General features: G+C 47.1%; 1 protein-coding gene across 1 annotated transcript; it reads left to right on the top strand.

Annotated features, from left to right (window-relative positions):
- The first annotated feature begins 53 nt into the window (after window positions 1–53).
- On the top strand, window positions 54–19891 carry GGA3 (golgi associated, gamma adaptin ear containing, ARF binding protein 3). The gene is made up of 17 exons (XM_084218202.1): window positions 54–133; window positions 5478–5562; window positions 5970–6045; window positions 6509–6607; window positions 7389–7512; window positions 8291–8394; window positions 8927–9007; window positions 9947–10084; window positions 11065–11146; window positions 11629–11745; window positions 12661–12930; window positions 13508–13575; window positions 14039–14355; window positions 14833–15098; window positions 15282–15451; window positions 16372–16482; window positions 17680–19891. Exons 1-17 carry the CDS (start codon window positions 94–96, stop codon window positions 17788–17790), a joined length of 2259 nt encoding a protein of 752 aa, XP_084074328.1. The 5' UTR covers window positions 54–93; the 3' UTR covers window positions 17791–19891.
- Window positions 19892–20010: the final 119 nt, after the last annotated feature.

Raw genomic sequence — 20010 nt, 5'->3', positions numbered from 1 at the left:
GGCCACGGCGGATGGAGGCGGGGTCAGCACCGGCCCCGCCCCCTCGCACCGCTCTCGCGCGGGCGGGGCGGGGCCCCGGGTCGCTCCGGCAACATGGCGGAGGCTGAGGGGGAGAGCCTGGAGTCGTGGCTGAGTGAGTACCGCGGGCGTGGGGGCCGTGCCCGGCCCCCTCCGACCCCCGGCCCCGCTGGCCCCGGCCCATCTGCTCCTTCCCAGCGCCTCCCTGCAGCCTCCGCTCGCCCGACCCTGCCACCCCCCTCAGCCGGGCGGGAGCCCCGGGGCCGTCCCGGGGAGGCCGGGGGGTGACAGCGCCCTGGGGACGGGTTGGCACAGCCCCCGGGCACGGGGGAGTCTTGGCACACCGGGCTCGGGGTCTCAGCACCCGGGGATGCGCCGTCCCGGGGGAAGAGCCGGGGCCTCCCCTCCCGGCGGTCGGCTCGGTGTGGGGCGCGGCAGCGGCTGGGGGCCGGGGCCGGATCCCCGCGGGAGAAGGGGGCACCGAGCCGGTCTGCAGCTCGCCTCGCTCAGCGCCTGGAGGCTGCTGCTCTTTCTTGTCCATAAAGAGTCATGGCTCGTGTCTGTCCCTCCCGTCTCTTCCCTCGCCTGGGTTGTGGCCCGTCGAGTGTACAGCCTGAGTGCTGTTCGTGAGGTTCAGAATTGTGGGGCTTCCCAGATGAGTTAATTGTATTCATGTGTTACACAACTGTGATTTTTCAAGTAGACAAACCCTGCTTTATGCCTGGCTGCAGTTTCAGGGTAGTTGTGGACATCCATTCTGTACAGGCTGGATATATCAAAACCCTTTGTCAGGCTAAGGTACCTTAAAGGTTAGAGGGGACAAACCCCCGTTGTTTGTTGATGCCCTACCCCTGCTGAGTGGCTCCTGCCTGTGTGTCTATCCGTACTGCTCATGTCATTTGGGCTCTGGCTGTACAGAACACAGGGATCTGATTCTTGAACGAATCAGTCATAACTGTAATTGGTTTTTTTGTGTATTCTACACACAGGAGCTCCTGCTGCTGTCCCTGGGAGGCCATGCTTCCCATCATAGCCTGTTGCCTAGATTTTCTTCTCTTTTTTTTAATAGTTATTTGTTTGATTATGGAAGCAAATGAAGTTCCAAGTAGTCAGGCATTGGGCAAACAGCAGAAGATGGTCATTACCCCCAAATACCTCAGAGTGCAAAACCTGTTACCCTTGGAGCTATCCTTCCATAAACAAGATTTGATAATTCTCCTTCTTTCTTGGTATTTTTATATAAAATTCAAACATACACATGCTGGCATGGTCTGTTACCCGAGTTATTGGCTGAACGATGTTTTCATCTATTCTCAATTTAGCTCAATCCCTTCTGTCCCCTTACCGTTCTTGCTCCTCCTCTGAACTCCCACAATTTGTCAATATCTTTTGTTGTAGGCAGTGAGACACAAGAAGGAACACCCACATCCCTTCCTTGCAATATTTCTCTGAGGAGAGCTGACTCACCCAGTTCAGTTTGTGTGTGAAAATGTCTCTAGTAGGAAGGATATTTTGGGTTGTATAGCCTGGAATGCTTCCTGGCTGCTTGTTTTCTGGGGATATTTTTTAATTGAGGAAGTTAGGGGAGAGGTGATGTGTCCTTGGCCAAGGGGCTGCAGGGGAGAGTTGCAAAGGCCTTACTCACTGTGAGAAGCGTTGCAGCGAGCCTGATTGCAGAGGGGCACACTTTTTTCATGGCTTGAGTGCTGCCGTCAGATTTAGGAGGATGCTTTTCTGCCAGGTCACTGCTACAGCGATCGCTGCTGGTGTGGCTGTATCGCCCCTCCCATGGCAGGGGGCGCGGGGCCCTCCGTGTCCGGGAATTACCGGCGGAGGCCGGGCGGGCGGAGCTGCTGCAGCTCCCGGCTTTCACCTGCCCTCCCGAGGGGTTTTTCTGTAATCATGACAAAGCCGGGCTCCTGCCAACCTTGAGGATGTGCCATGCTGTACCCCTCCCAAGGGAATGGCTCAGCAGCACAGCCAACTTCCCAGCCACGGGAAAATGGACAATTTCTGACTGAAAATGTTCCATTGTTTTTTTTTTTTTCCTGTGGTGGTGTGCAGCTTCCTGCTGCTCTGCCTCTGGCATCAGGTGGAGTCACAGACCCATGAAGTAACATCATCCTCGTGTCCTGCTGCTGCAGCAAGATCTGCACCTCAGCCTGGGATGATCTGGCATCTATCTGCATGTCCTGCCTCATTCCAGGCAGCTGGGATGAGAGGTGATCCTTCCTGTCCCCTCCTGGCAGGCAGGCTCTGCTTCTACTCTGAGCTGAAACAGAAGAAGGTTAGGAGATAATGTCAGCTGTACAAACACAACTGGAGCCTTTGACTCCAATGCTGCTTTTTCTGCAGCATCCAAAAGGAAGCTTCTTGTATCCCACTCATGTCAGGCTAAGGCAGTGTTCCACTGTGGAACAGATGCAAATGGATAAAATATTATAACTGTCCTTATTTCTTTTTTCCTTGATTTGTCTGGCTCAGTGTTGTTTTCTGCCTGGGACTGCAGAGTCTGACTGTTAGACTGGATGTGCCTGGGCTGGGAATCACAGGCTAAACATGACCTGGGGAAACTCTTTGTTGGGGTGGCTTTTGGCTCATTTCATTAGAGAAGTGAACCAGGAAAACAGGAGCATTTGTTACCAGCCAGTTAATGGTCTGTGGGTCTCTCCATTCCAGCTGCTCTGCAGTTCTCTGCTTTCCAGTATAGTTTCTCTCTAGAGAAAACAAACACCTTTGTTTCATATCTAATTATTAATCTGAATGTTGCCTCATTAGCATTTCAGTCTGGCAGAGCACCTGAGGGCTGAGTGGTTCTGATACTCAGGGTGGGTGTGAAGCAGCTTTGTTTGTCCTGAGCACATTAAAAAAAAATCCTGAAAACTGAGGCAGAAGTGGTGGCAGGACTGGGGCAGTGCCAAGACTTCAGTCCCCAGGTTGCTAGTTTAGAGTCATGTGGGTGCCAGTGTGAAATGGGATTTTCAGGAGGGGACCAGGTGGACAAGTGTCTGTGGAAGCAAATAGCTGGTACCAAATAGGCCTTGGTTGGCAGTTTCAACAGAAAAGCCAAGGACTTGATATTCCAGAACACCAGCTCTTCATCCTGGACTGAATCCTTTCACATAAGGGTTGAAGCATATTTATAAGGCAGCACAGACAAGCTCCTTGCCCACATTTTAAGCATTCTGCATAAAAAGAGAGGATTGTAAGTCACAACTTGATAGACATGACACAGCTTCCTGTAGGTGAAGTGAGGTGATTCCACTGTGCTGGGATGCTGCGTTCATGTGGCTGTGCTGAGACTGGGAACAGCTATCCATACACCCTGTTGTGTTGTGTCATGCAAACACATCAATCTCCAGAGCCAGGGCAGGACTTGTGATCAAGCTCATTAACTTTTATGAACCAAGGTTTCATATGGAGGTTTTATGGATGTTAGAAATAGGAAATTTCTTCATGTGGAACAGCACTTCCCTTTGGCAGTCGCTCTCTCCTTCTGAGACTTCACTGTCTTTGTGTGAGAGCTTTTGCAGAAAAAACTTAGATGAGTCTGAGAGCATAAAATAATCCAGTGTCATTGCAAAAAGTTTTTTGAGATATTTGGAACAGCTTTAAAATTAACACTTTGAACATGGGTAACTTGGTTACATTTCCCTGTTTGTACCACATAATTTTCCTAATTTCAGGATGTGCAGCCAGCAAAGTCCAGTTGGTTGTGTGTCCTTATCTGTTTATGCCCCTCCTGCATTTTTTAAGTAAATTCCCTTAATTCCAGCCAGGAACTGAATGGTTTTTCTTCTGGGCCTGCTGAGTACAAGAGGTGCTTTGAAGCACCAAACCACCACAGTGCTGTTTGACTTGCATGAAGAGTCCACAGATTGTTTTAGATTGTTGTAAGTCCATGGTTACATGATGCTTCCAGAGTGTTCATCAGTTGGAAATGTGGTAATAAGGTTTAGGTGGCACATGTTTGGAACAGTTGTTTGGCTCTGCAGAAGTTGTCTTTTAAACTGAGCTTCCCTTGAATCTATTAAGACCAGCTTGGTAGCTCAGTGAGTTCTACCATTCGCAGTGAGAATGTTATCTTGCAGTTATTCCTCCCTGCTCATCTAGGGTCCCATGAAGGTCAGCAGTGGACACAGAGATTTACCAGTGGAATATTTTACCGTGCAATCCATGGAAAAATTTACTTGCTTTACAGATACTATTCAGTGAGGAGGAAAACCTGAGCAAACCTTGCAGGATGGGCACAGTGGGAGGGCTGAGGTGCACTGGGAAAGGGAGGGTTTGGAATAGATGCCTGACAGCTGTTTAGCTGTCTCTGGAAAGGTAAAAGGATATGTTTTCATGATGATAAAAAATGACACTTGGTAATGCAGCATGTGTTTGTTTTGTTATGTTTCCCTCTGAGATGAAAGTACAGGGGTATGTGCTGGGTTTTTTCCTGCCCTTCATCGCCTGCTCCATACTACCTGACTAAGCAATATTTAATTTCCTAAACCTCTTTCCATTATATTAAAATTTTTAGGAAGGTTTCTTAAAGGCCAACTCTTAGATATATAGGGACAGGTACAGTGCATTGTTTCTTCCCTTACAAGAAAGAAAAATCGTTATGTCTGGTCATTTTGGCTGGAAAATTAGGTTAAAGCAGGAATCTGATCTCCTGTAAATTCATTGCTGCATCAGGGTTAAGTAAAATACATGGAGAAGATGCATTCATAACCAAAGAGGTGCTGATGGCCTCGCTACTCTGCAATCAGTACAGTCAGTGAGGTCCTGCTGCTTGAGGGAGGATCCTTCAGGAGCCTGAAATAGCCCTGTCAGTAAAGTGTTGATCTCTTAGCTTCAGCATGTAGGATTTGAGTTCCTGATCAGGCGCAGGCCACAGTGTTTATTACCTGCAAGAAGAACTCAATGTATAATAATAAATTTCAGTTCATAAATCCCAGGAGAAATGCTAAGGCATCAATCAAAACAGCTGGCACTCCAAAAGCAAGTGCTAACGCTAAATGACTGATATGAAACATCTGATGTTCCAGCTCTTGCTTCTGCAAAATTCCCAGGGAATACAAAAATAATTTCATATGTAGAAAGTGTGAGGGTTTAACCTTTAAAGAATTTTTTGTTACAGCCAAGTAGAAAGAGACAGCATTTCAGGCAGAGGAAACTGTGAGCTGAAATATTTAATTCTGTGCTCTCATTTAGGATATGGGAATAGCCTGTCTCTGAACACTTGAGATTTGGCCACCTGTTTTCTTTGGAACTAGTGGTTCTTGCTGGATGTTTGGATGTCTCGACTTGGACACACCCTTTTCCCTGAACAGACATACCGCATGTGCACTTCTTTCTGCTTTGTTAGAGCTGGCAGTGGATGTCAGATGCTTTTCTCTAGGAAATGTGTGACCTTTTATACAGTTTCTTCTCTTGATTGGTAATACGTTCTCTTTCCCTTGCCAAAGATAAAGCCACCAACCCATCCAACAGGCAAGAAGACTGGGAATACATCATCGGATTCTGTGACCAGATCAACAAGGAACTTGAAGGGTGGGTGTCCCAAACTGCTCTAGACTTAATGAATAAACAAACGTTCACAGTTTAAAGTGTGAAATTCCATTATCAAAAATTTACAATTTTTTTTATATATACTGATATCACAAGGGAGAGCTGGCTACAACAGAGAGAAGATGCTGCCTCTCCTGTGAAAGGCAGTGTGGCTAATCCAGACTGAGCACTGGGAATTCTGAATCTGCTTCTAATTTCAGGTTCAGCTGCCCTAGGGTTCTCATCTGGCCAAAATTATTCCATTTACCAGTCTGTAAAATGGGGTTATCACTGATAATTGCTGGTGGAGCTTTATATGTTTAAATCTTTACTTGCAAGACATTTTGTTTAAACAGCAGAATTTGTGAAAGTGTTAAAGTCCTCCATGGTGTTTACCTGTTCTGTTCTAGGCCACAGATAGCTGTGAGACTCCTGGCTCATAAAATCCAGTCACCACAGGAATGGGAGGCAGTCCAAGCCTTGACAGTAGGTGGTCTTTACCCCTCCCCTTAAATCCAGGCATGTATCCTATTGCATCGCCTGGGTGGAGTAGAGGGGGCACAGGGTGTGTCCATGGGGTCAGCTGGGCCTGAGTGCCCAGATCCCTCGGAGAGAGTGGGAGGTGGGAGGGAGCACCCTAAAGTTCCATCCCTAAAGTGTCCAGAAACAACTCTGGGTTAGTTTGAGCTGCTTTCCTTTGTTATCTTCAAGCAAGACTTGTGTTTATTGTTGAGGCCAAGTACTCAGATAACACAGACTCAGATACACCTGGATGAGGGTGGGACACCAGCCTTCCTTGATGTCATCCCTGAGGATGGGAGATAGATGTCTGCATGGAGCAGAAATACTTGTCTCACTGACAGGAACCCTTTACCTCCCCTCTAAGCAGAACACACACTGTTATTGTAGGATTTTCCCTTTGCTTTCTGTTTCCGTTCCTTGAATGCAGGTGCTGGAAGCTTGTATGAAGAATTGTGGGAGAAGATTTCATAATGAAGTTGGGAAGTTTCGCTTTTTAAATGAGTTAATAAAAGTTGTGTCTCCAAAGGTTAGTCCTGAGCGTTACAGCTGTAGCTGCTTTTTGTTTGACCTCTGTAAGCTACAGACAGCATCCCAAATACTTTCAGTGTTCTGTTGGGCTCATTGCACTTATTAGTCTATAGTCACGAGCATTTATTAGCTAAGCTCTTGTTGTTTGGGGTTTTTTTAATGCCTTACTAAATTTCTTAGGAAGTTGTACTAAGTTGCATCATTATGCAGTCTCTGGGCTGTTCTAATCCTTCAGGTAACTCTAAAGGGCTTCTAAAACTTGGGCTGTGTTGTTTTAAAAAACGAAATTCCAGTGATTGTGGAAGAGAAATGTGATGCAGAGGTTGAGACATGAGGTTTGACAGCAGACCATGGAGTTCTAGTCCTCATTCTGCTAATTTGCTGTGTAAAGAGTGCCAGGCTAAGTCCCTCAACATTCATGATGAGTTTAATGTGCTGAAAATCTTCCCTATGGCATGATTGATGCAGCAATGCATTCCCAAATTCTCTCCCATAAGACAGAGGAGGGGGTGGTTCTCTGTATTGCTGTAGTTTTAAAATAGCAAAATCCAGCAGAATAGCTGCTTTTTCTTTTGTTGAAGGTAACCACAAAGCTTCTCTTCACTGTTATTTCAAATCTATTAGAGGAGCACCTTTTCCTCCTAATGAGATGTGCCTTAGACCATCTTGGAACTTGGATCATACACTTTTGAATGTATTTCACTGAGCTTACACAGAGCTTTATTTTTAAAAAGAAATTAAGAACATGAAGAATTTGGACCTTTTTTCCCCACACTTAGTACCTGGGGGACCGAGTCTCAGAGAAGGTGAAGTCCAAAGTGATTGAATTGCTGTACAGCTGGACTGTGGCATTGCCAGAGGAATCCAAAATCAAGGATGCCTACTACATGCTGAAGAGACAAGGTAGGGAGTCAGCTGCTCGCTCATGCATTCCCTCCAGCCTGGGCTTTGAGCAAGAGTGTCACAAAATATACCGCTTCTAATTAAATGGGATCAAGGCAAGCTCTGAGAGGAGATAATTTCTCCCTTGCTCTATCTGAAAAGCTTTTCATTATGTGTAAATGCCTTGGGCAGGGTTGGGTTGGCTCGGTTAACGAAATTAGTGAAATACCTTGCAAATACTTTTGTTTTGGTTTGAAGGGCCTTTTCTAAGTTCTTTTTTTTTTTTTTTTGGTGGAAGTAGTTATTAGATTGTTTGAACAAGTCTAATTTCAAGTGAAATAAGGGCTTCCAAGTAGCTTTTTTATTTCTTTTAACTAGATGGCTTTGCAGCTGTTCCTTTAGTTCAGCTGACACGTTTCTTGTGTAGGCACAATGAAAAAAACTCAATAGCTTCACAAGAAAAATAGATTCCATGAAAGCTCTGGAAACCATCCTTTCTTATTAGGACACACATATTGGAAGTCATAACTGTCCCTTGCAGCACTGTGCATGGATAAACTAAAGGCTGAATGGGTCTGAAAATGGTTCCTCCCCTTCAGAGGCAGAGTTTTAGCTCATGTTGTAGGGTTGGGAGAGCATCCAGGTAAAAGCCTAGGGATGTGAATGTATTGTTCACTGGAACAGCGTGGCAGCATCAGGGACAGATGTGTGTTGGCTCTGAGAGAAGCCTGGGAGTACCTGTGTGCCCTGCCTGGTGTGAGTGTGTGTGCTGACCCTCAGGATCCCTTTCTGCTTTCAGGGATTGTCATGTTTGATCCCGTGATTCCTGCAGACAGAACACTGATTCCTTCCCCACCGCCTCGTCCCAAGAACCCAGTCTTTGATGATGAGGAGAAATCCAAGGTACAGTGAAGGCTTGTGTCAAAATCACTAATGAAAAGTGATTACTAGGTGCACATTTAGAATAGGGAAGCAAAGTTTAATAATGTGGCTTTTATTTTGGGGGGGATGATCTGTACTTTTGCAGGGGTCACTGCTTTTTCCACCTGCTTAACCCAGAGTTCCAGTTAAGACCTTGTCTGTCTTACCATTATGGGGTTACTTATGTTAAAGTGCCATCCTGCTGAAGTACTGGAAAGTAGAGAATGTTTCACACACAGGAGGAAAAATAATGTATGGGAGGAATAACTATCTAGTGCCAGAAGTCACTGAGATGTCACAGAATATGTCTTGTGTAAAAGCAGGAATGCAGCAACTCACATAGATAATAAACTCTAAATGACTCCTGCTGAAGTCCCTGTAACTATGGAAGCTGTGTGAGTTTTGTAATACTGGGCTGTATCCCTTTTCCCCTGAATTGTTCATACAGATTCCTTTTCCTTTGCCCAAGGGTCTTTATTATTTATTTCCTGACTATATTTTTCTTGTCTTTCAGCTTCTAGCCAAGCTGCTGAAAAGCAAAAATCCAGATGATTTGCAAGAGGCCAACAAACTTATAAAATCCATGGTAAAAGAGGTAAGAAATGCCTGTAGGATTGGTTCAGGTCAGCAGTCTGCTTTCCAGGTTTTAAGGAATTTGACTTCAGATTGTGGTGACCTTAAGATTTGGTCTCTGGCTTGTACCTAGGAGATGTTTGTGTCACAGAAATACGATGTTTGTGTCTACAGTTGGTGTCTCTGGTGGATGATGGGGCAGGAATTGAATGTCTCTTGTAAATAACCACATTCCCATCACTCAAGGTGGGATTTCATATCAAGGTTTGGTGGGAGCATCATGGTACCAGCCCTGGATGCTGAGGACTGAGTCACTGGACTGGTTTTTCTCACAAACAAGTTCATGGAAACACCTTCCTGTTTGTAGAGCTGTGCTGCATCCACCCATGACAGTCATTCCAAACTCAAGTCCAGGAAATGACTCACTGGAATTCTGGCAAATAAAAGGATACCTTCTGGACTGTAGCTGTTGTATAGGTTACCAAGATATTTCATTCAAGCTCCTCTTGTCCCCCAGCAGATTGTCCTACATCTTCAGTTGGAATCTCCAGTCAGAGATGGGTGGACATTTTCCACCAGAATGTGCTTGTTGTTCCTAGTAAATGTTTTGCCTCAAAATCTCTCTTTTGTTAAGTGGCATCAAGTGAACAAAAAAAAAAAATCTTCTGAAAAGGTCAGAAAGGAACTTCTGGGAGCTTTTTAAGTGGTGTAATTATACATTAAGGTCTATCTAATGAGACTTTTTGGAAATATGGGGTTGCCTGTAATTTTAGAATGGTGGTGAAAAGACAATAAAATAAACAAAGCTTCATATGAATGAAGAAGGGTTTTGTTTGCTTTTTTTCTGGCTTAACCGTAAATAGCAATTACTTGACACATTTGCAGATAATGTCTGTGGTTGTGTTGCTGTGAGCTTTTAGAAGGAAACTCACCCTTTCTGTCTGTGCTCTCCACCCTGAAGGATGAGGCTCGGATCCAGAAGGTGACAAAGCGCATGCACACGCTGGAAGAGGTGAACAACAATGTGAAGCTGCTGAATGAGATGCTGGTTCACTACAGCAAAGAGGACTCATCAGAGGCTGACAGGGAGCTCATGAAGGTGGGTCTGAGCTGCTCCTTCTTCCCAGCGATCTTGGAGTCAGTCCTTTCTTACAGACTTGAGTTCTGCAGAGAATTACAAACACTGCAGTAATATGGAGAGCAGTGGTGAGAAACAGGAGCAGTTGCTGCAAACAGCAGGCAAGAAAATATCCATGTTTTTAGTGCCTTTCACCAAAAGACTGGGTGGGGGTAGCTCCATTTCATCTGTTCTTGAAGTGAGGTGCAGCTGCTCTCCAGAGGTGCAGCGTGGCAGAACCTAGAAGCTGCAGTTTGTAGTTCTGGATCCTATAAGGACACACAGATTGCAGGTCATAACTCTGTTGCAGCACTGTGGATGAATAAACTAAAGGCTGAATGGGGCAGAAAATAGTCCCTTCTCCTTCAGAGGAAGAATTTTAGCATGTGTTACGGGGTTAGGAGAACATCAGCAAACTGAAAATCAAAACGACCACCAGGGATGACTTGGTAGGCCCAGAGCCTTTAAGAATTGCACAGTATCTTATTAAAAAAAATCAAACCCACGTATTTTTAACAACAAAGTCTTTAAAGAGTGTAAGATGCTTAAGAAACATGCTTGTTTCTGTGAACCACTTTGTTACTGTCGCCTTTCTGCTGTGTGGTTGCAGACTCAGTAGTGGTTGCAGCACAATTGAAGCCAAATTGCTGAAGCTCTTCCTCAGGCTTTTAGGGACTGCTGTACGAGGAAGGAACATCTCTTTTGGATTAGAACTTGGCCATAAGTGCTGATGTGAGGGAGGACTGAGAAATGTGTTGGGGAATGCAGGTTGTGTTACCCCAGGCTCATGTAACGCTGCTCAGCATCGTGAGCTGGGCACAGAGGGCCATCCTGGCTATGCAGCCACACTGGCACAGTCAGCATAGTGAGACTGCTCTCTTCTGGGGGTCGTTCTGTGCTGACTGATGCTGCTGGCAGTGGCTCCTGGCTGGTGAAACCTTTTGTCCTAATCTGTCTTTCAGGAGCTCTACGAAAGGTGTGAAACCAAAAGACGGACACTGTTCAAGCTGGCCAGCGAGACAGAGGATAATGACAGCAGTTTGGGTAAACTAAGCTACTCTTGTCCTTTTTAATTGCTTTTGTTCTTTTTGCCTTTTTAAGGGTTCAGTTATAAAGTCATTTCCTCACTGTGGGTTCCTGTTACTTTAATAAAGGACAGTCCTCCCCTCTTTGTGCTTATCATTTCAGTTCAATCAAGGACTGCATAGTAAAGTTGGTTCAGGAGGATGGGAGCAGTAATGGGGGACAGCTGTTGCTTTAGGAGGGGAAGGGAGTTACTGTGGGGAACAACCTTGGGCTCATTTTTTTCTTGGTACTGCAATGTGTGTAGAGCTAGAAAAGGTCAGGGTATTGCTTATAGAAATGTGGCAGAGGCAGAGTGGTGGAGCTCATAGCCAAATATTCATGGGTTTTCTTGCAAATTATTTAGCTGACAAGTGAGCACTCTCAGTGTTAGTGGGAACAAAGTGGAGGTCATTTGGAGGTCACCTCTAAAGCCTTGGAGTTCATTTTTATCTCTCTTCTAGGGGACATTCTGCAGGCCAGTGACAATTTATCACGTGTGATAAATTCCTATAAAAAAATAATAGAGGGGCAAGTGGTCAATGGTGAAGTGGATCTCCCTGGGATGTCTGTAGTGGAAGGTGAGTTCCTGGGAAACCAATTGTTTAATTTTTGAATCCTGCAATTCTAAGTCTTTTGAATGATGTTTCCTGTTTTGTTAAAGTAGCTTTTGATGGTTCTTGTGGCCAACAGTTTGTGAATCAGAGGGGGAACAAGAAGGCTCCTGAGCAGTGGATAAACAGTTCTGGACAGGAGCAGCAGTGCTGCAGCTTTGCATTTTCCATTGCTCAGTCCCTATTATTGAAACCTTTGATGACATCAGTAGCAAACCTCCATGGGAAGAGTTTGTGTGGCTGGAAGTTCTCTTACATTTTCCTCCCCGCATTTGTCCTGTTTCTTAATGGTAATGTGTAAGAAGAAGATAATTTTGTCAAAAACACAAGAGCTGAAGAGTAGGAACTGGACCAGGGGTCCTTTTCCTTGTTTTGCAAGTAATTCCATTTGTGAATTCAGACCAGTTGCCCACTTCACACTTGAGCTTCACCATTGAAAGCTCTGGACCACGAGTGTGACAGAATTACCGTTTGGGGCTCAAACATTTTTGCTGCTTCCTGGCAGCATCTTACTGGGACAAGACTGTTCTAAATATGAAGACTGAGATGGTATGAATTTCCTTCAGCTTTCCAGCTCTCTGGTAACCTCTGTTTATTATAATGCTGTAGGAACTCCCAAAGCCGCATCTGAGTTCAAAAGATTTTTGAAGAGATCATGATTTGTGAAGCACTGGGGAAAGAGCAGTGGTTGCAGCAGATTTTCATCCTTTTAAGTATATGTGTTGATTTACATAGTCCAGACAGCAAATATCCTTTCTCTGTTACAAAGAGCCGTAAGCCATGCTCAGATGAGGATCTCTCTGCTAATTTCTTGCGCACACTGGGTTTGTTCTGAGCCTTTTGCCTCTATTCCTAGTAGTGCTCTTCTCCTGTCTGCTGCAGGGAGTAACTCCACCAATAATCTCAACACCCTCATTGACCTTGCTGGACTGGACGTCACCAGCGCGCCGCCACCTCCGCTGCCCCCCAGCAGCCTGGCAGCAGCCCCCAGCACAGCCCCCGGCCCAGCTGAGATCCCCATCCTCCCTCCTCCTCCCCAGGCGTTCGCGCCGCTGCGCAGCGGCTCCTCCGGCCAGGTGGAAACAGCGCCCGCTCAGCAGGGCAGCACAACCAACTCCCTGTCCTTGCTGGATGAGGAGCTCCTGTGCTTGGGTAAGATGCTGAGGGGCCTGCAAAAGGGCAGCTCAGTCTATCCTAAGAAAGGCTCCTTTTGTGTTCTCCATGTTCCTGGATTCCAGGGAACGCTCCCTTGCATCATTCTGAATATAAGCCCTGGTCAGTGAGCCAGTACTAAAATCTCTTCCCAGAGCTGGCTGCAAGAAAGTAACTGTTTAGTGCAATTGAAGTCTGATCTCCGGGGCTGCTGGGACATGCTGTGTGTGCAGGCTGCAGTTTGGGACAGATGAAGCCCTGATGGTGGGGTTGTGCTAAGGAGAAGGTGCCTCAGAGGGGCTGTGCATAGGAGCCTGCAGGATGCCTGTCTGTGGAGCCCAGATGTGAACAGCAGAAGGCAATGCTAATCAGGATGGGGTAGAAGAGCTGTGTGCAGGGCATGACTGTTGGCTGTTGGTGCTGTCAGTCTCTTCCTCATCACAGACTTGCAGTCCATCTCAGTGTTTCATCAGGTTCTTGGGCTCTGGAAGAGCTGAATCAAGTTTTGATGGTACTGAAACAGCAGCCAAGGAGTTACACTGAATTCATTTTCTCCTCCTGTTGTTTTTCCCTTCAGGCCTGAATGACCCAGCCCCTGCAGCAGGGAAGGAGACCTCAGAGAACAACCAGTGGAGCATGTTTGAGGTACAAAGGAGGGATATCAGGGGAGGGAGGGAGGGAGGGAGGGAGGGAGGGAGGGAGGGAGGGAGGGAGGGAGGGAGGGAGGGAGGGAGGGAGGGAGGGAGGGAGGGAGAGGCTGATGTTGTGGGAGGTCTCAGGACACGCTGTCACCTTGGAGAAGCGTGTGATCACACACACAGGCAAAGGGGCAGTCTGGCTTAGCCCTAAAATCTGGGATAGCTGTGTTTCAACAGAGTAGGTATCCCTGAACCTGGCTTCCTCAGTGTCCCATCTGTCCCCATGATGTTAGTCCTTGCTTTGCTTAAATTACAGATCAGATGTAGCCCTGAGTTAGGCCGCAGACTTTGCTGCTTGTCACCCAGAACCTGTTTTTGTGGTAAACCTCTGTCCTTCTGTAACATAGCAGTGCCATCTCTACATCAGGGCCAGCAGTGAGTTAGAGCATCTGCCTTGTCCTCTCTTTCAGAATGAGCAGTTGGACCTGGATTTCTTTAATCCGAAGACTGTTACTTGCAACCCTGCAGGGAACCCTCTTCTCCATCACACATCACAGACCACATGTGGGACATCAGCCACGCTGCCTTCTGCTTTCCCAGCCTCCCAGACTGCTCCCAGCATCCCAGCACCAAACTCAGCACCGTTTGTATTTCCTGCTGTACCACCTGCCCCTGCAGGGCCTCCTAAGACAATTCCAGCTCCTCCTAGCTACTTCAGCTCATCTGTGGGGGGCAATATGTCACAGAAGATGGATGCACTGGGACAACTCCTTGAAGAAGCCAAAGGGTAAGCAAAAGTCCTGACTTTCCTTTGGCTCTGCAGTTAGAAGCCAAGCTCACTGCAGTGCCAGGTTCTGAGGGTTCAAACCAGGTTCAACTCTCTGGTTTGGTAGAAATGTTGGGATTGGGATTTTTCTTCTCAGAGGTTTCAGTTTACAAACTAATACGAGTTCCCCACCTTTGGGAGGGAAAGGCAGGCAGAGCACACAGCTGTACTGTTGCCTGATCCAAAGGTGTGTGAAGGGGAATTTGCAGTTAAGGTACAAGGGGCGCCATTTCCTTCCTGACTTAGAGAAGTGACCCCAACCCAAACACCACTCTTGTCCTTGTAGTTCTCCTCATGTGAGATTCTGCAGAGTCAGAGGTCCAGCCTGACTCCAGGCTGCTGCTTTGTCCTTGTGATGAGCTGTTATCTCTGGGTATTGGTGAAATTCCTGCTTCACTTCCAGCTTCATTCACCATGGCTTTTCTGTCTCTCTTGCAGCAGTGCCACCCAAGGCATGGCGACACCTTCAGTGTTCCCTGGGGTTACTTTGCCAACCACTGTCACCCCTGCCCCATTAGCAGCACCTGCAGGGCTGGCAGCCAGTGCCTCTGGGGCCCCTCCAGCTCCCTTCCCAAGCAACTGCCCTGCTGGATCAGGAAGTCCTCTCTTCCAGCCGACATCATTCCAGCAGCAAGGCAGTCCCATGAAAGCACCTGAAATTTCTTTGGCCAATGTCCATGTTCCCTTGGAATCCATTAAACCCAGTAAGTATTTCAGGTTTTTCACTTTGCTCTGGATATTTTTTAAAGGCAAAGCTTCTTGTCAAAGCTCATGAAATAGAGAGAAGGGATGAGCAGCTCCAGCTGAACATCCTGATCACCTGATGTTGCCTCAGGCCATCTGCTGCAGCATGAACCTGGATCCTTTCCCTCCTCTCTCTGTGGCAGGCAGTGCCCTGCCCGTGACCGCCTACGACAAGAACGGGTTCCGGATCCTGCTGCACTTTGCCCGGGAGTGCCCGCCGGGCCGCTCGGACGTGCTGGTGGTGGTGGTGTCCATGCTGAACACGGCGCCGCTGCCCGTCAGGAACATCGTGCTGCAGGCGGCCGTGCCCAAGGTAGGGACACGCGGGACAGAGACCACAGCCAAGGAGGCCTGGCCGGGGACTCTGGGACTTGGGACAGCCTGGTCTGACCTTTCCATAGGCTGTGCTTGTGGGGGTACCAGTCGTTGGTTTTTCTGGGTCTGGATTGAAGGCACTTGAGACAGTAATTCATGTTCGGACTCAAGTGTTTATTATTTTTTATCAGTAAAACAGTCTCATTACTGTGAGTTCAGCAGCTTTTCATTAGAAGGCACAAAATGGCCAACAATCTCTTGTTACAAGGTCTTTTAAGACTAAACTATCCAATTAAGAACTGACACCTAGATTATTTTCCCTTTTAACCCAATAACTGATCCCAAAGAGCTGCAATGGGGACTTTTCTGCCCAGTTACAAAATGCCATCCAAACCCATGAAGAAGAAGGAGGAAGAAGAAACCCAGGACCACACCCTGTGCCCTCCATCTTGCTTCCATCCACAACATACTAAAAATCCCAGAACCTCATTTTCTCATCAAGCGATACACCTACACTGCTCTCTATAATCTATTTCACACTTTCGTGGATTCTTGTTTATCTTGACGTCTAGGAAACTTTCTCCATGAATGAGGGTCACAGTCAGTGCTGCCCTGGGGGTCAGGGCACCCCAGAGCAGACAGAGAAATATTCCCAGTGCCCTGGGCTTCCACAGTGCTCTTTCCAGAGCACAAAGGTTCTTGTCAGAGGCAGAAAACACTGAACAGGATAAGTTAAGATCTGCCTGTTCCTCTTGTGTTTTGCAAGCTGGGCTGGCTCTTGTTCCCTCATTCTCACTTGTGGGTTGATTGTCTAGCATTTGGATGTGTGCTGTTGTCCCCCCAGCCTGTGCATGCATCATTCGTTGTCCCCAAGGCAGGAGATCATCCCTGAGGTTCTGCTCTCTGTTTCATTTGCAGTCCATGAAGGTGAAGCTGCAGCCACCCTCTGGCACTGAGCTGTCTCCATTCAATCCCATCCAGCCACCAGCTGCCATCACCCAGGTCATGCTTCTGGCAAATCCTGCAAAGGTGAGCGGGACAGTGGGATTTATCCTGCCCTCTTCAGACATGTTTGATATCAGCTGAACTCTGTGGAGGGGTGGGACCAAACATTTGAGCAGCTACAGCTGTTTGTTCCTACAAGTTTGGACTTGATGATCTTGGAGGTCTTTTCCAACCTGAATTATCTGTGATTCTAATGTGTCCTCCAGAAGTGGTTACTATGGAATGTTGCTGTTTCAGTTCAGGGCTAGAGGAGGCTCTTCCCAACAGTGTTTGGCAGTGAGAGGTGAGAAGGGGCAGTTTACTTCTTCTAGCCAAAGGGCAAGGATCATGTCAGGCTCAGCTTTAAAGGGAAGCAAAGCCGCATCAGGAGTTTGACTCTCCTGTGCACTGAATGTGCCTGGTTTTGCTGATATTTAGATCAATGCTAAATTAACTGGTGCTGTAGCAGTACTTTTGATGAATCAGCAGGCAAATGTCAGATCTTGTCTGTTCCATCATTCTCTGTGACCAGGGACACAATGGGGTTGACACTTCCCTTTCTACTGATGATGCTAGGAGCATCTGAGAAGATGCTTTTCCTTGCTCTAGTCACTCATTCAGTCAGCCAGCTCTCAAAGCACAAAGCTGAAGGACTTTCTAATTGTTTGACAAATTTAGATGTTTATACTTGAGAATTACAAGGAAAGTGCCCTTCAAGTATTAGCTGAAATCTCTGAGATAAAAGGATGAATGTCAGAGGGGTTTAGTGGTTGTTTAAAACACTTTGTGGCTACATGAAGGTGCCGTGATTGAAGGGCTGATTCCGTCTCGTGCTTACTGTATTGCAAGGCATTTTTCAGGGCAGGAACTGTTTTATCTTCCTCCATATAATGAGGAATTTAATTTTTGGAACTTTTCCAGCAGCAGTCTTAAAGCTCTCTGGAGAGCAGCTGAACAACTGGCCACATCTGTGCAGTCTATGCTCACAGGTCATTCGTGCTTTTCTCGTTCTGCTCCATGCTAAGCAGTAAAACTTTTGGTTTTTGTTACAGAAAGCATAAGGTGAATAACTCAAGTTTGTAAATAGCTGAACCTAATGAACTTAACCTGAGCCCTCCTGCCCCTGCTCTGTACAACAGAAGTCTTGTGCTCTCTGTAGAGCTGTAACAGTGAAGTGTTTTGTTCAGGGCTGTTGAGCTGGGACTGTTCTCACATTGCTTTTGGGTTTTGTCTTTCCTGCAGGAGAAGGTGAGGCTGAGGTACAGACTGACCTTCACCCTGGGAGATCAGCCCAGCACAGAAGTGGGCGAAGTGGATCAGTTTCCCCCGGTAGAGCAGTGGGGGAATCTATGACCTTAGGACACTGCCAGAGACTCTGACAGGACCAGGGCAGGATCCCACAGGACTGGAACGGATGTGCCGTGGGGAGGGACACACATGCTATCCACTGGTGATGTTCAGCTTTGTTTACATGTCCTGACCACTCTGCTTGTAGCTTTAGTCCAGAATGTTGTGCCCCACATTTGAAGGGGCCCTGGAACACTTTTGCCAAGCATGAACTGAGAGGCAGCCAGCGACAGGCGGTGCTGGCTGCTTTTACTTTGACCTCTGGGTGAATCTGGTTCTATCTTCCACTCTATTAAACTTGAAGTTATTGTATTTTGAGGAAAGACCTGTCAGCAGAAGGGGATTTAGTTGGCTTTTCCTGCACTGCTGTCCAGAGATCCCGACAGGCTGTGGGGTGATGATGCCGCGAGCTCAGCGCAGAGCCCTGACAGAGCCCTCCCTGGGACTGTGACCTCCTTGTGCCACACGGGTCCATGAGCATGCTGAGCAATAATGCTGCTCCATGAGGGAATGCTTCCTTTTTTACACTGAAATAGCACTTAGCTCCCTTCCCCCTCTCCTGCTTCATTCCCAAGGGCCCGTGTAAGCAGCCCCTCACTCTGTGTGTGCCATACTGCTGTATCTTGTTATATTTATTTTACGCTGCGGGCTGCTGCCCTGGGGCATCCATTTGGGCAGCTGGTGCTGAGTTTTGTCTGCAAATGGTTACAGTGTTTTGGGTTTTTTTTGCCTTCATTGCATTCCATAGTGTGGGGAAAAGAAGAAATGCATAGTGAGGAGGAAAGAGGGCTGGAGGGTATTGGTCAGTATTGGAGGAGGACAGCACCTGGAGCACAGAACTGTCTTTACAATCACTAGTCAGGGCAAGTGACTGAATCCAGGGATAAGGAGAGATGCCTCTCATGTCCCCTCATGCAGGCAGTGCTACTCGTATAGTCAAATACTGTTTTGTTAGCTGAGTTCAAAGGCATACAAGATGTAAATAGTAGAGCCGTAGAGTATTAAAACAGAGCAAGCAGGCAGAGAAAGGAAGAGGCTCCCCTGGGCTGTCATGGGGCATGTGCTGGGTTAATGCCCCATTTTCTTTGTTCCCTGTAATAAGTGGCAAAGTGCAATTGTCCCCACAAAGGGGAAAACAGTTTTGCTGGACATCAGTGCTAACAGAAGAGCTGATCCCTTAGCTGCAGCCTCCTAGAAATAAGGTTCCAGCAGCCCCTTCTTCTCAGTTTCCAGTCTCAAGCAGTGCCTCAGTGAGCTTTGACAGACTGTTGTAAATTAATGGGGGTTTTTAACACCCATTGACACGAACACAGAGAGGTGCCTGCTCAGTCCTTGGACACTCAGCTCTGCATTTCCAGCAGGGCTGTCAAGGAACAGCTCTTCTCAAACGTGGAGTCGGAGCAGCGCAGAGAAAAGCGGTACAGAGGCTCCTGCCTCATGTAGGAAAACTCCATAGAAGAACATGATGCTGGAATGAATGGTGGCTGTAAAACCATTGCTGCAAACACAGCTTGCAGTTATTCATAGTTGAATTTTCTTTACTATGCTGCAGAGTAAAGGTCCCTATAAATGAAAAAATGGGATTCACAGGCCTAAGGCCCTCAACAGAGGCACCAGGCAGCTGCAGGAGCCCCTAAAGGTGGAATCCAGGCTTGTCTTGGTCTGAAGCCTGTGGAGATCTCAGCCTTGTCAGCTCCCTGATGCAGAAGCCAGGGGAGAGGGATGGGTTGTTTGGATCCTAAAGAAAGCTGTTTTAAATTGATGGACTGGGAGATAATGGACAAGGAGAGAATTCTTTCTGCCTCACACATGTTCTTGCCAGCACTTTAGACACAGTAGGCATGGGGGCAGTGCCTGGGTGGTGTGTCCTGAGGAGCAGGGTCACTGCTTCCCTGCTTGTGGATCTCACTGTGACTTGAAGGCAGGAGAGCACAGGTGCTTTCAGCAGCAGCAGCCCGGACATGGACACACAATGGTCCTGATGCTTTGGAAATTAAACTATGAATGTTCCTTGTCTGTAGGGTGAGCTTCCTGCTTCATCCCCAGCAGTCCTACCTGTACATACATCTCCAATGCGTTTGTGCTGCTGGATGTTGAATAAATCATTTTCCCTACCTGGCTCTGTGCTGGCCCTTTCTCGTGACGGCTTCTGCAGTGCAGTGCTGCTTTTGGAAAGCCTCAGACTCAAACTATCAACTCAAGACCTTCCTAAGCAAAAAGAGAGAG

The sequence above is a fragment of the Fringilla coelebs genome, assembly GCF_963513975.1.
Source record: "Fringilla coelebs genome assembly, chromosome: 19".
NCBI lineage: Eukaryota > Metazoa > Chordata > Aves > Passeriformes > Fringillidae > Fringilla > Fringilla coelebs.
The sequence above is the reverse complement of the archived record's forward strand: the minus strand, read 5'-3'. Positions and strand labels throughout refer to the sequence as shown.